General features: G+C 42.7%; 1 protein-coding gene across 3 annotated transcripts; it reads right to left on the bottom strand.

Moving 5' to 3' along the window:
* Positions 1-1663: 1663 nt before the first annotated feature.
* On the bottom strand, positions 1664-13725 carry TAGLN3 (transgelin 3). Of its 3 annotated transcripts, none has more exons than XM_005283629.5 (5): positions 13428-13524; positions 12826-13007; positions 11778-11952; positions 4919-5021; positions 1664-2184 (listed from the first exon to the last, which is right to left on the bottom strand). In XM_005283629.5, the coding sequence occupies exons 2-5, from the start codon at positions 13003-13005 to the stop codon at positions 2043-2045; spliced, it is 600 nt and encodes a 199-aa protein (XP_005283686.2). In that variant the 5' UTR covers positions 13006-13007; positions 13428-13524; the 3' UTR covers positions 1664-2042. The 3 variants fall into 3 exon arrangements, with proteins under 3 accessions (XP_005283686.2, XP_065430920.1, XP_065430913.1); XM_065574848.1 differs by having other exon boundaries at positions 1666-2184; positions 13365-13725; XM_065574841.1 differs by having other exon boundaries at positions 1666-2184; positions 13483-13616.
* Between the last annotated feature and the right edge of the window lie 240 nt (positions 13726-13965).

The following is a 13965-nucleotide window of genomic DNA, read 5'->3' as shown; positions in this document are numbered from 1 at the left end:
TCAGGCTTTGCGGATCACTGTGTTATTCTACTGATTTTCTAGGCACCTAAAAGTTAGGCATTGCAATGCCTCAGTCCCTTTGTGGGCTCTGGGCACCCTTCCTCCCTGGATGCCACCATCTCCATCGCAGTACAAGACATTCACAATTGTCATTGACTCATGATTAAGTACTAGGCTTTTGAAAACAACCAGTGAAAATACACAGTGAGCAACGAACACAAAGGTAGTGAGCAGGACTGTCTTATTGTTAACACTCTGGCCTTGGCTACACTCGGGACTTCACAGCGCTGCTGCGAGTGTAGTTGCGCCGCCAGCACTGCGAGAGAGCTCTCGCAGCGCTGTATGTACTCCACCTCTCCGAGGGGAATAGCTTGCAGCGCTGCGAGTGAGCGTGCAGCACTGCAGGCTCTGATCACACTGGCGCTTTACAGCGCTGTACTCACTGCGCTCGGGGGGGGCGTTTTCACACCCCTGAGCGCAGCAAGTTGCAGCGCCGTACCGCGCCAGTGTAGCCAAGGTCTCTATTTTCCTCACTGCCTTACAAATAGTAGGCGGTGTTATCTATAGAAACATCCAACTGGGAGGCTGCAGGCAACACTAATGAGCAAAGTCTATCATGTGGGTCACCTTCATTATTTGTTATTTAAAGCAAGTTTATGTTTTCTTAATTGCCCTTTGACATCTCTTTAATTGAGCTGACTGAACTTTACATTGAATTTCTGTGGGGTGCATTTCCTTTCCATTGTCATTATAAATAGGTTGAGCTTGGACTCAGTTCTCATGTGTGCTGTTCACACTCTATACACACAATGTACACACACACCATCCAGCACAATAGGGCCCTCATCTCTCTCAAGGCCTCCTGATGCTGCTGTAATATTCAAATCAAGAATAATAAAGCACTTTACCAGCATTAGTTAGTTAGGCCTTAGTTGCGACACCCTTATGGAGATAGGAAAATCTCATTTGCTCATTTTATAGAGGAGGAAACTGAAGCACAGAGAGGTTGAGAGACTTGTTCTGTGTCCCTGATGGAGCCAGTCTCCCTCAAGATTAGAGACCAGTACCATGTCTAATCCACTAAATCATCATCAACTCACATGTGCCCACAAGCAAGGCCCCTGCTTCGGTTTCCTTCTCTATCAAAGGAAGGTATTAGTTACTCACTACTCTAAGGTATACCTATCTTGGACCCTCAGTGCATTCCATTAACTGGAACTAATTGGTTTGGTCACTGGAGAGGTGTGGGAAAGAATTCAGTTCACAACAGACTTCTAGCATTTGTCAGACCATTGACATTACAAGCCAAAATTCAGCCCTTGTGCAGCTCCATTGCAATCCCACCACCTTACTTCAGGAGCTGAATTTGGCTCTAGCTTCGAATACACCCCTGGTTGAAGCTTCAGAAGTAACTTGGACATGGAGACACAGGGTCACCGATGCAGCAGCAGTATTGTGGGGAATGCCATTCTGTGCACGTGCAGTTTCCAGCAAGCACTTACTGCATGTTGCACTGGGAAGAGATAGAGGAGCTGGTCAACTACCCAGCTCTCTCCTGGGGGTTCCTGGCACCAATGTGCTACACATGGCAGAGGGGTTCATGTAACCTCACTCCACAGGCAACTTGTATTGGGAGTTGTGGGCTTTAAAGATTCAGTCTAAATGGATTTTTTTAAATGTCTTTATTTTTAGAAGATTAAACAATATTGTCACTGATCTGAAGGATGAGGTTACTTGTTGAGATACAAGATTGAGTTTTGTATGACACAAATGCCGAAGGTAACAATTCGCAAATAAATAAATACAGAAAACCAGAGTCTTTGCATAGTTCAGAAGTGAACAATAGGGGGCAGCAGTGCACGGGGTGAATTGGCACGCAAAACACATCCATGTTCTTAGTCAAAAAGTTGCAGCTGAAAGAAAAAAAAATCCTAAAAAGGGCAAACTATTAAAACCCATGTTTTCGGCTGAAAGGGAGCTAGCTATGTGTTTGTAATCAGATCATGCCATCGAATGCGTGTTCTCGACAGACAGACAGCCATTTACATAATCTGCCTCGGCATCCCATAGCCTGTCATGCCGGACTGCGATGCACCTTTGTTGCTACCCATCTGAAGGCCTATGACATTCTGTCCCCGACGAAGCTGCTCTTCTGAAAACCCTCGCCGATTCTGCTGTGCTTTCCTGTCCAGACACAAAAGCAATGTAGGATCAATCCGATTATGCCCACATGATTTTAAAAGGCTTCAGGGCTCTGAAATTGACGCTTCACAAGTGTTCTCTCTGCACTGCAATACTTTATTCTTTATTTCAGCATCCCATGGGCTACACAACACTGGCAGCCTAACTGCTTTTTTGCATTGCACACCGTGATGTACATGCCAGCCAAGGCCATAACACTTTGCACCTCTTTTGTGCCATTCATTCTAGACTCCCCAAGTGCGTACAAATATGCTGACTCCCACCACACCCTGGGAGGTAAAATACTTGTATTATGATGGATGACCCAGTCATGAGAAGGTTAAGTTGTGTAAGGCTATGGCATCCAGGAGCAGCTAGCAACAGTGTCCTGGCCACAGGGGATGATCAATGAGCCGGTTTATGTGACGGAACACACTTTGGTATCCAGCTACAGCTCCAGTGTAAATTGGAAGTCATTCCATGTAAATCAATGGAGCTATTCCTGAGTTATACCCACGTAAGTGACAGCAAAATTTGGCTCCATTACTTCGAATGCAGCAATTATACCTATTTTAGAGATAGGACAACTGTGACAGAGAAATTAAGTGATTGGCTGAAGTTCACAGAATGAGTTAATGGCAGCTCTAAGGACTAGAACCCAAGAGTCCCGATTCCCCATTCCCACTAGACAAACCCTTGCGGTAATGACAGTCCCTGTCTTTTAGCCTTCCCCTGCCCCCAAAGCGCTTTAGGTGAATGTATTTCAGTGGAACCCAAAGATGTCTGTCTCTCCCAACAGTGACCGTTATGACAAAGGCATTAAGGCTTAGGGCTCTGCTGTTAGATCTCAGGTTGTGGGTAATTTAAATGTGCAGTCAGCTTAGATGGGTTCCTCGCTTATGTACCTGGGGGAAAAAGTCATTAAAAAAAGGGACAGAAAGGGCTTGAAATGATACTAGCTGACATACAGCCGTATAGGCCACGGAAGACAGAACAATGTCACAAATTGAGGCTGGCCTTCACAAGCAAAACCATGATCTCACCCAGGCAGGGAACCAACCTGCTTCTATTCACCCTGCAATGTTGCATCATCCTATTTTAATGTATGGCCACAACCACAAGCACGCTGTCATATCAAAATCCTCCGCCAGGGGACTGCAGTGTTTAGAATCAGTTCAGGGCTCTCCAAGGGCTGGATCCTTGAAGGGGCTGAGCACTATGACCTGCAATGCTTGTATGTACATGATCAACTGTTTGGCTGGATTTGGCTCACGGTGCTAGGCATATTGCAGGAGGCAGCCCCAATTTCCCACGAGACTCAGAGACTTTATTTAAGGTCAGAAGGGACCATTGTGATCATCTAGTCTTACTGACCTCCTGCACATTGCAGGCCACAGAACCTTGCAGAAAGGCGGAAAGATATGAGTAAAAATCAACCATGTCCTGTGATTTTTCAGGATGGATGGCCATTGTTGGTTTTCATTTATTTACAATTATAAATGGGCTCATGAGTTCCTGCCATAGACTCTGGGCACCCTCCTATCACTTAGTTAACAATTAACAGAAATCAGACAATGGACTCTCTTCCCACAAAACATTGCTCTTCTAGGAGGGATGCAAGCCTAGCCTAGACCTATTGAAAAAGCAGCCATATTTTCATTTTCTCTCGATTTCTTTTCCAGAAAGAAAAGCAAGCTAACTATCTACAATGCCTTCTAGAGAGGATTTCTCCCCTCCCTATTTTTATAAATTTTCCCAGCACTTAATTCTATCAGAGATTCATTTGCTCCTTGTTTTATTTTAATTAAAACCGTGGGAACTAATTCCACCTTTTATTTTGATTCCTCTTTTATTAATCATGTCAGGCAGGTATCTCTGGATCGTTTGTTCATTGGCTACAGAAAGTTGAAATGTGATTATTAATAAAGACAGGCAAAACTGTGAATGAGATAGAAGACATCAAAGGGGATCCAGGCATGTTAATAACAGCTGAGTACAGCTACAGTTTATATTGTTTAGCATTATTCCTACCATCATTTGCACTTCCATGGGCTAGGTGTGCTGCGTTTGGCATTAAGTGGTCAGATGGATAGCAAGATCTAGTGCTGCTTTTCATTCAGGGTGCTTGATTGAAATATGAGGAATATATGAGAGGCTGCTTTTTGCTGTCACCAAGGTTTTACTTTCGTTCAGCTCCATTAGGCCTGATTCTCCACTACCTTGCACTTCACTCCAGTGCAAACTGAGTGTAAAAAGCCACCATGCTGACCTGGTAGCATTTTACTCCTATTTTGCACTGACATAAATGACTATATAAAGTGCAAGGCAATAAAGAATCAGGCCCATTGACTTCTAAGGAATTATCAGCACAGGAGACTGAGAGAAAATGAGACCTTGAATATCTATCCCTTTGTCTACATATGAAAGTTTAACCAGTTTAACTTAAATGAGTTTTTAAATCTGTGCAAATCCCTATGTGGACACACTTATTTCAGGTTAAACCAGGCTTTATTCACTTCAGCTTAATTCAATTAAGAACTAGTCTGAGGCCTGGTCTACTCCTAAAACTTAAGAGGACCTAGATGCCTCACTCAGGACTGTGAAAAATTTCCAGGACATATTGGGAAGACTGTTCAGTCCCCAGTTAGTTTCCTAAATCCATTTGGTGCTTAAAGGCAGACAGTATTACCACCATTCAACTGCACTTAGCTGTGGGAGGTTTTGCTTGGCACTTCACCTGTGAAACCAGGAGGGATCCCCTCTGTAACATCCATCGTCCTTGGTAACAGCCAAGCTGCCTAAAGACATTAGAGTTCTCTGCACGGCAGCCATGTCCTTCCCTAAAAAGCCAGACATTGAAAATCATTTTAAAAATCTGTATATGAAGTAGATGATCTCAGGACAGCAACACTGTTTTCCCACCATCATTTAGCATCTTCACAGAGGTTTCCATCCAACATATTAATTAAACCCTTCAATGCCACTGGTGACCATAATTATCCGTGTTTTACAGATGGTGAAACTGAGGCAGAGATGTTGACTGATTTGTTGAAGACCATGAGAGGAGTATAAAGCAAAGATTAGCATTCAGGAGTGCCTGGCTCCCAGTCCCATATTTATTTTGATACAGTAGTTCAGGAGGGAGCATGTAGAGAGAGAGAGCTTTCAGAGTAACAGATAAGAGTTTAAAGCTCTGTGTGCGTTTAAGAGGCAGGTTCCATTATAAAAACCCATCCCTGCTTCAAGGGAGATTGCTCAAGCACAGAAACATTAGCTGGATGCAGGAACTTCTGCTTTAGAGATATCACTTAATACAAAAAGTTGTGAGTAAGAAATCAAGAACCATTCAATAATAGACATGTGCCTAGCAGACACAATGGCACTGACAATTGCATTGTGCTCTATTATTACAATGTTTATTATCATAGCACCAGTTAGCATGTGACACATTAGTACACACTATAGTTCACACCCTTCTGGTGCAGACTAATGCACTGTGTAAAAAAGCCTCAGTTTCCCCAACTGTAAAATGGGGATAATGATGCTTACTCAGCTTTCTGAAGAGCCTGGTGATTTCTGGGCAAGAACCCTCTGCTAAAAGAGCATATTCCAATCCCTTAGGAGCTACTATGCCCTTAATTCTCACCAATTTTGCCCAAGTACCCATCCACTAATTCTGCGAATCCCTTTAACAGCTCCTTATATTGTGCTATCAAATTCAAGCTCCTTGTCTTCACTTTCATGACTCTGTGTCACCTCATGTCTATCTACCTTCCTACATCTTCCTCGCTGTCCTACGCCCAGTGTTATTCTTGACTTAGTTGTCCTCCTTCATCTCTGTTATGTTCCCACTTTCTCCCATGACTCCCCTGCACCTGGAACAGCGTCCCACTCCCTGTCCACCAAGGGCCAGATTTTCAAGAGCGCTCAGGCACCTACTTAGACACCAAATCAAAGTCCAGTTTTTTCAACAGAGCTCAGCATTCCAGCTGCTTGATGTTTTTTCATCAACATATTTTTTAACAAAAAAATGGTTCTTCAACAGTTTTCCCTTTTAGTCAGCATTTTAAAGTTTTGCCCCCGTCCCTCTAAAAAATGAGAAATGCTGTGAAAAAACAACCACCACCTTTTTTCATTTCATTTAAAAAACATCACAGACATCATATAGCAGATTTACCCACATTGAAAAACCTTTCCCCAGGTGTCCTCTCTTTTCTCCTCCTCACATCCCGTTTCTATTACGATTCCTTCCTACCTTCTTCTCTGCCCCAGTTCTTCCCTACAGCCTCTTTCCTGAATGACAATGTTAGGCCTTGTCTGTCTTGGATTGTAAACTCTTCAGAATGGGGAATGTATGGTTTAATCTACACCTGAAAATTTATGATGCTAGATACATGATGTTTTGTAATGGATATGATGAAAAAAGATTGCTAAACTATACCTATTTCCAACCAACCACTGCTAAGGAAGCCATTCCAAGGCAGACTGTGTGTCTCATAGACTCATAGACTTTAAGGTCAGAAGGGACCATTATGATCATCTGGTCTGACCCCCTGCATGCTGCAGGCCATAAAACCATCCCTACCCCTTCCCTGGACTCTGCTGTTGAAGTCCCCAATCCTGTTTTTAGTGACTTCAATCGGCAGAGACCCTCCTGCTAGTGATCCCTGCCCCATGCTGCGGAGGAAGGCGAAAAACCTCCAGAGGCTCAGCCAATCTGCCCTGGAGGAAAATTCCTTCCCGACCCCAAATATGGTGATCAGTAAGACCCGGAGCATATAGGCAAGAGTCTCCAGCCCGACCCCTGTTAGCCATTATACTATTTACCTACCATTGCTTGGCTTTCCTTGACTACTATGTTTTACCATTAAACCATTCCCTCCATAAACTTATCTAACTTAATCTTAAAACCAGTCAAGCCTCCTGTTTTACACATTTATATTCTACATTTTCCTGGCAACATACAGATTAAATTAAGGGATATGATGTACACAAATCTTCAGACACAAAGCACTTGGACTGTTTGTGATGAGTAAGGTTCCTAAACTCAACATATTTAGCAGCTTCCAACTGTGTTGAAATTTCCCATAATATTGCCCATTTAAGTTGATTTGAATTTTTAAAGTCCTGCAAATCCACAGATATCTGCATTTGCAGATGAGGTTGTATTGTTCACTATTTTTGTGGATTAAGGATTTGATGCCAGAAACTGGGAGTGAGTGACAGGGGATGGATCACTCAATGGTTGCCTTTTCCGTTCATTCCCTCTGAAGCACCTGGCATTGCCACTGTCGGGAGATAGGATACTGAGATAGATGGACCATTGGTCTGACCAAGTATGGCTATTCTTATGTGGATTCAAATGTTTGTATCTGCACAGGACTCTAACAATAAGATAGGATGCTGGTGCGGGTGCAGACGCAGATATATATAAAAGGTGCAATGCAGATCGCGGGTCGGATACAAGTTAAATATTGCAGATGCAGATCGGATGTGGATTCAAGTTTTTGTATCCGTGCAGGGTTCCAGGAATTTTATTCACAAGGGCTAATTTTCTCATAAAATAATTGCCAGCCAGTGACTACCTTAACCACAAACTGAAGCAACTTTGCTCCTTGCTTAATATAGGGCAGTCTGAGAGGCTGATATAACATACGCACACAGAGAGCATGGAGTGAGGTTTTAGCATTAAGGGCCCCCTAAGGTAGCAGATGTACCATATGCCGTAGCAGATGCTAAGTATAATGTTGCCCATGTGACGCCTCCCCTAGAGCAAGCACCACAGTGGTTGGAGCAGAGGATCCGGGATGGGAAGAAGAGCTGAAACTGAATGAGCTGGATGATGATGGCAATTTTGAAAACAAAAGACCGGTAGCAAAACGTCATGATGAGCCTGCCTGAGCCATCTGTATTCTCCCCTGCATCTAGCATTCCGCTTCAGCAGGCTGCCACCAAAGCTGTGCTTTAACTGGCAGTGGGGAGTGGGAGAAGCGACACTGGAGAAACAGATGGAGTTAGGGATGATTATCACATAATGAAACAAAGCAGCAGCAAAGCCTGGGCTCTGAGCTACCTCCCCGACGAGCGTGTGAAGCCTGATGGAAAACACAGGGGATGCGAGCGAAGACTGTAATTCTGTGTGGAGACTGAACATTGTTGTGGAAAGAGGGCAAATACAAAAGGATACATATAGTTTAGGAAAGGCTGAGAAGGATGAAAGCAGGAGACCCCACCACAGAGGAATGATGGGCATCTCTTGCCATCTGACAGTCAGACTGGAGCAGCATAGTGAAGAAAGATGTGGGAAGATGTATATTTGGGATGGAAAAACAAGTCAAAATAAGACCTGATCACACCCAAAATGCAAGTCATTCTGCATTCTCAGCCTTCCCTCAAGCCAAACTCAACAACTCAAGACTTTAAGATGCAGAAAAGTTTAGTTAAAGATCTCTCTTAGGCCCCACACCACACTTGAGACTCCACAACGGGGTCTTACCTGTCTCCCCACACCTTCTTTTGCCTTTCCTGAATCATGATAAATACCATTGGCAGCATCTTTTCTTCTCAACCTGAAATGCCCTTGTGCAATGCTCGCTGATATCTATGGGACAGCCTGGTCTAGCAGAAAAGCTGGGCACTACCAGTGCTAGGAGGAGGGCTTCTAATTTGTCCTGAAGAGGAGCTGTTGGAAGGAGTTCATTCTCCTTGAGACAAACCTATCCAGATGTCCCTGGGCCTTCACGCCAAGTGTTTCTATGGGACCTGAGGGATCAACCTCAGGGAGAGAGGGACTATTCTGGAGGGGATCACTGAACCTGAGTCCTCAAAAATGTAGATAAAGATCCAAAGCTGCATCTCTGAACTCTTTGAGATTGGCTTATTACTGATTTAAGCTACCCAGAGATATACTAGGGGAATGCACTGAAAGAGAGCACTTAGATTAATCAGGATGTTTGGGAACATAGTGCAGAAAAGCTTCCTGGCCCAACACATGCAAGTAAGAAAAGTACTAGCGGGAAAGCAAGGCTTCACCTTGCTTGAAGCAGCCCTGGGTGAAGGAGCCACAGTGGTGAAGACGGGTGCAGGCTGGTCTACTGTGTTTGAGACAGCCTACCAAGCAGTGTGTGTGTGTGTGTATGTGTGTGTGTGTGTCGGGGGGGTGGGGGTATTTATGGCTCTTGGTTACCAAGACCCTTGCAGCAAAAGCTGTTGGGAAAATGTTAATGGCAAAAGGGGCTGTTTATCTGGCCATCCGCCTGTGTCTTTAGTTTAGACAACTCAGAGCATAGATCCCTCCCAACAGACAATAGGGTTCACACTCCTATTGCAGAGGACAACCTGGGAATCTTTTCTGGTATGTGAGGGGATACAAATAGGAAGTGAATGTTAGACTTCACATACACACACACACACACACACACACACACACACACACTCATCTCCTCCGTCCGCTGAATTTCAATTTTCTAACTCTTCCCAATCAAGAGCCTCAACAGTGAAACAACAGGGGTGACTGAAGTCCCAACTATGGCGAAGGGGGAGAAATTATGTAGGGACCAAGACTGGGATAACAATGGGCGTTTCATTTCAGGCCTGAAATGCACTGCAAGAACTGTGGGGGTGCCAGGACAGGAACATGGAGGCTGCAGAAGAGGGTTGAGATGGCTGCAATTGCTGCATGAGGAAAGCTTGCGTTGTACCTGCCCACGCTAGGTTTGGCTTCATCCAACACAGCTAAATCCACACTGTCATGCATGAAATTAAATAAATAAACAAATAACCAAAAGCTTGGGAGAAAGTAATTAGCGCGAAAGAAAAGCAAAGAGGGGGGAGATGGATTATCTTTCTGAACTATTCCCTACAACTGAAGTCCTTTTCTTAGTAAAAACCAAGATGGTCCAATTTTATGTGCATAGAGTTAACTCACTACTGGACACGAAATGCTGCCAAAACAACATCTGAAGTGGGCTAATACTGAAAACAGATTGAGCAAGAATACACACAATAAACTTCCCTTACTTACTAGACTGTGGAATCTTTTTCCAGGGCAAGAGGAAGGTCATTTACTTCAGTCATTTAAAATGAGTACATCCCCGATGCACAGTTAACCCAGGTGACCGGCACCTGAGTCTGAGCACTTGGCTTAGCCTAGCCCAGGTGTGAGCATTCCCACAGCAAAGCCAGACCTGCATTTCTGTGTCCACTCTCGCCTGTACGTGTTGTGGGGCATATCCCATGGTTTGCTATGCTGAGACGCTCTAGGATTCTTTCCCAGTCAATTGTGTCAATTGCATGAGAACTTATCTGTCCTTTGGGAGCATGGGGGGGTGGAGATTGTGGGAAGGCAGTGGAGGATTATCAGCATGCAAGTGATTTTGTCTGCATCCTCACTGCAAAGTGGGTGGGTTCCAGTCTGAGTGAAAGCAGAGCTCAGGCTCTAACCCACACTACCCCTGGCGGAGCCTCAAAGCACATCCAATCCCGGGATGCACAGGTTTTTGTGTGTGTAGGGGAGAGATTGGGCTAAAACGTGGGTAAGAGCCCAGGTGAACTGTGCAATGAAGATATATCCTAGATTAGACAAAACACCGGAGAACAAACTGTAAGGAACAACCCAGCAGTCGTGTCCTCCATGCAGCCTCTTCCCTTATTCCAGTGAGTGACCGTCTAAAACAAATCATTTCCCCCATCCATTGTTTTGTTCCCTTTGTAGCTCCCTTTGGCCCCCCTCCCCATAAATCTCAGCTCCTGTCTTCACCGACGCTGAGACCATCTCTACTCTGAGCCCTTGCACTATGCTCTATCATGTGGTGTTAGCGAGGCCCCAGAGCACATGGCAGGAGCACTAGAAAGTGATGGATCACCACATAGGAGGTAAAAAGGCAGAAAAAGAATCTTAGGCTCATGGGAAAATAATATAGACCACTTCTAGTTCCTATGTGGAATGGCATAAATCTTCACAGACCTGAGCTATTGCAAACTCACGGGGGCGTTCTCAGGTTTTAGCTGAATGTTTCCATGGTGATCTTTTTAAAGAGACTTTAATGCTGGTGAAAAATGTTGGGCTGACAACTCTGGAAACCTAACCCTTCAATATGTCAACTGTGATTTTTGTTTTTATCTAGTCATGATTAATATAAAAGACTTCACAGACTGAAAAGTCCATGTATATATTTCCCTGTTTGGGGTAGTGATTTTTGTGACAGCTAAAATTTAAGCCTCACTTTTAATTTGAAATAGTCAATAAAGGCTTGTCATAGGAAAATAGAGTTTTTCAGATTTGTTACTAGGGCTGTTTGCTTGTAAATAAGCGGCATGGGGGAACATTTGTTTTATTACGTTTATGCTTGTCACAGTGATGGCTTTTGGGTAACACATTAACTTGAAAAGATTCCATTATGTCCTTAGGGTAATATGAATCCCTCGGAGGAGATAGTGCACCACCAGAAGAGAATGGTAATGAGGTAAAGCAAACAGAAGCAAAAGATAATTACATTAGAGATTTTTTCCTTAGACAAAAATGCACCGTTAGTGGAGATCAAAGCAGAGCAGAATGAAGACTGTGAGCTCATTTTCAATATCATTATTATTTTTACCTTCCCATAAATCCACTGTCTGGAAAATATCTGTTGTTCTTACTCCATAGATTTCAGCAGCTTTTAAGAATTGAGAAATTTGTTCCATCTGCTTGAAAGCCATTTTTGATTCAGAGATCTTTGGAATGGGTTCTTTTCCCTTTGGATGTAAACTGTTTATTAACTTGCACAACAGCTAAGAGATAAAAATAGAAACAGAAGTTTAAAAAAATCAATTAGTTCCAGATCACTAAAGCAGAAGGTAATTTCTGTGCATTGGATTATGCTGTGTGAAGCGCGACATGGGTAGAATCTCTCAGATAAATCATTTCTTAAAAAAAAAAAAAAAAAAGATAGAAAACCACCACTGGTATCAATCTGAATGTATTAAAGTGCCATTAAAGGTTTTCTTAAATGACACCGATAACCTGATCAAATATGCACTGATCTACTGCAAGAAATAAAACAATCATTTACTAGAGGTTATGTAACAATTGACAGTAGTGGGAGAAAAAAGGAAAACAAAGCACTATCAATTGAAATATTGTTAAAGCACTACTGGCAAAGATTCAATAATTAGCCAGTAGCCAAGTCTTACTGCCCAGTGCAAACAGCAGCATTTGCGTGTTTATTTATTAAACCAATTGAATATAACATAATAGCTCTAGAATTATTCCCAAGGAGAAAACACTAGGACATAATCAAATGCACCAAAGTCTGTGTGTATTACACGCTCAAATAGCAACACTTTTATTTTCTTAGCAGAAAAGTACAAACCTGATTGTAAAAGCAAGTCTCTTGTTACTCTATGAGAAATTATAGTGAAGAAATGAGTCAAACCTAACATACATATCCCAATACACTGGCAGAAAAATTATTCTGAAATACCAAAAATTTCCTGATCAGAAGGAAACCAGTAATAGTTCAGTCAATACTGGTATATACTCGAAAATAACCCATGACCTCAAGCCAGTGCAGATGAAAATACAGTTAGGGTATAGATGTTAATAGACTAAGATTCATTGTACACATATAAATAATGCTTATATGAAATGAGATCAACACTTACTGTTCCATCCATTAGCCATTTCTGAAAATTTTGCCTTCCAGGAGGTGGATGCTCTATCTTTTCACCACTCTGTATGATAATCCAGTCCACTAGCTTGTTCTCTAATTCCACGTCATATTTCTGTTCAATCTTTTCCTGCACTTCTCGGCTTAAACCATAGCTCGGTCCTCTGTTAGCCATCTCTGGAACAAAAATACCAATTGTTTATTTATAGGATTCTGATAACACGGATTTAAGTATATACACCAGCCCAATCTATACGTCAATGCAGATCGACTACCAAAAATCAAAACCAAAGCAGGCATTGGCTTTAATTGTTTTGAAAGGGCAAAAATTAAAAAAAAAAAATCATTTTTCCACAGCCAAACAACAGCAAAAATCAAATGACAGTTTAAATTAAAATAGATTGCCAGTGAGATTTCTGCTATAGCAACAAAGAGATTCTAATAGAGGTTCAGATCAGTGTCATCACTGCCAGCAAATCCAGAAGTACTTTAAATTTGCCTACATAATACTTGCTAATAACAAGAAGACTATACATGGGAACTCAAGAGATCCTTTGAGAGATGCAATTGGGGTGTGAGGTTTAGAAATCCAGAGACCATCGAGTGGAAAAGCACTGAGAAATTTAAGAAGAGATGAAGACTGCTGCGATACCCTGCTGCTGCTGCTGCATCCTGATTTGAAGAACAGTGTATTGATTTGATTTTCCTCACATATGAGGAGGGTCAAAGCAGGGGCGTTGCTAAGAGCCATTAAAAGGCCTGCCTACTCAGCATAGCCAAGGAGGTATCTAATCTGCAGTCTGCTTAAGTGCCAACTTCCCCTGCTCTGTTTTGTTCACTTTCCTGATCCAGGTCTACTTTACTTAGGTTTGTCCACTGAACCCAGCATCTGAATAACTGAGCTCCCTATAGTTAAAAATACTTATAGGAGGTATCATTTCATTACCCAAATGTAATAGGAACCAATAGATATTGGAAAATGTGGAGAGTATTTTTCTCCCTGCTCTGCATCCTGTGTGCTATCATCATTGGAGGGTGAAAGAACAAAACCAAAACACAGGCTGGAAAGTAAAGTACTAACAAGGGTATAATTAGGGGTGATAAATAAAATTAAACAAAAGAGAGATTGATTAGG

The sequence above is a fragment of the Chrysemys picta genome, chromosome 1, assembly GCF_011386835.1.
Source record: "Chrysemys picta bellii isolate R12L10 chromosome 1, ASM1138683v2, whole genome shotgun sequence".
NCBI classification, from domain to species: domain Eukaryota; kingdom Metazoa; phylum Chordata; order Testudines; family Emydidae; genus Chrysemys; species Chrysemys picta.
The sequence above is the reverse complement of the archived record's forward strand: the minus strand, read 5'-3'. Positions and strand labels throughout refer to the sequence as shown.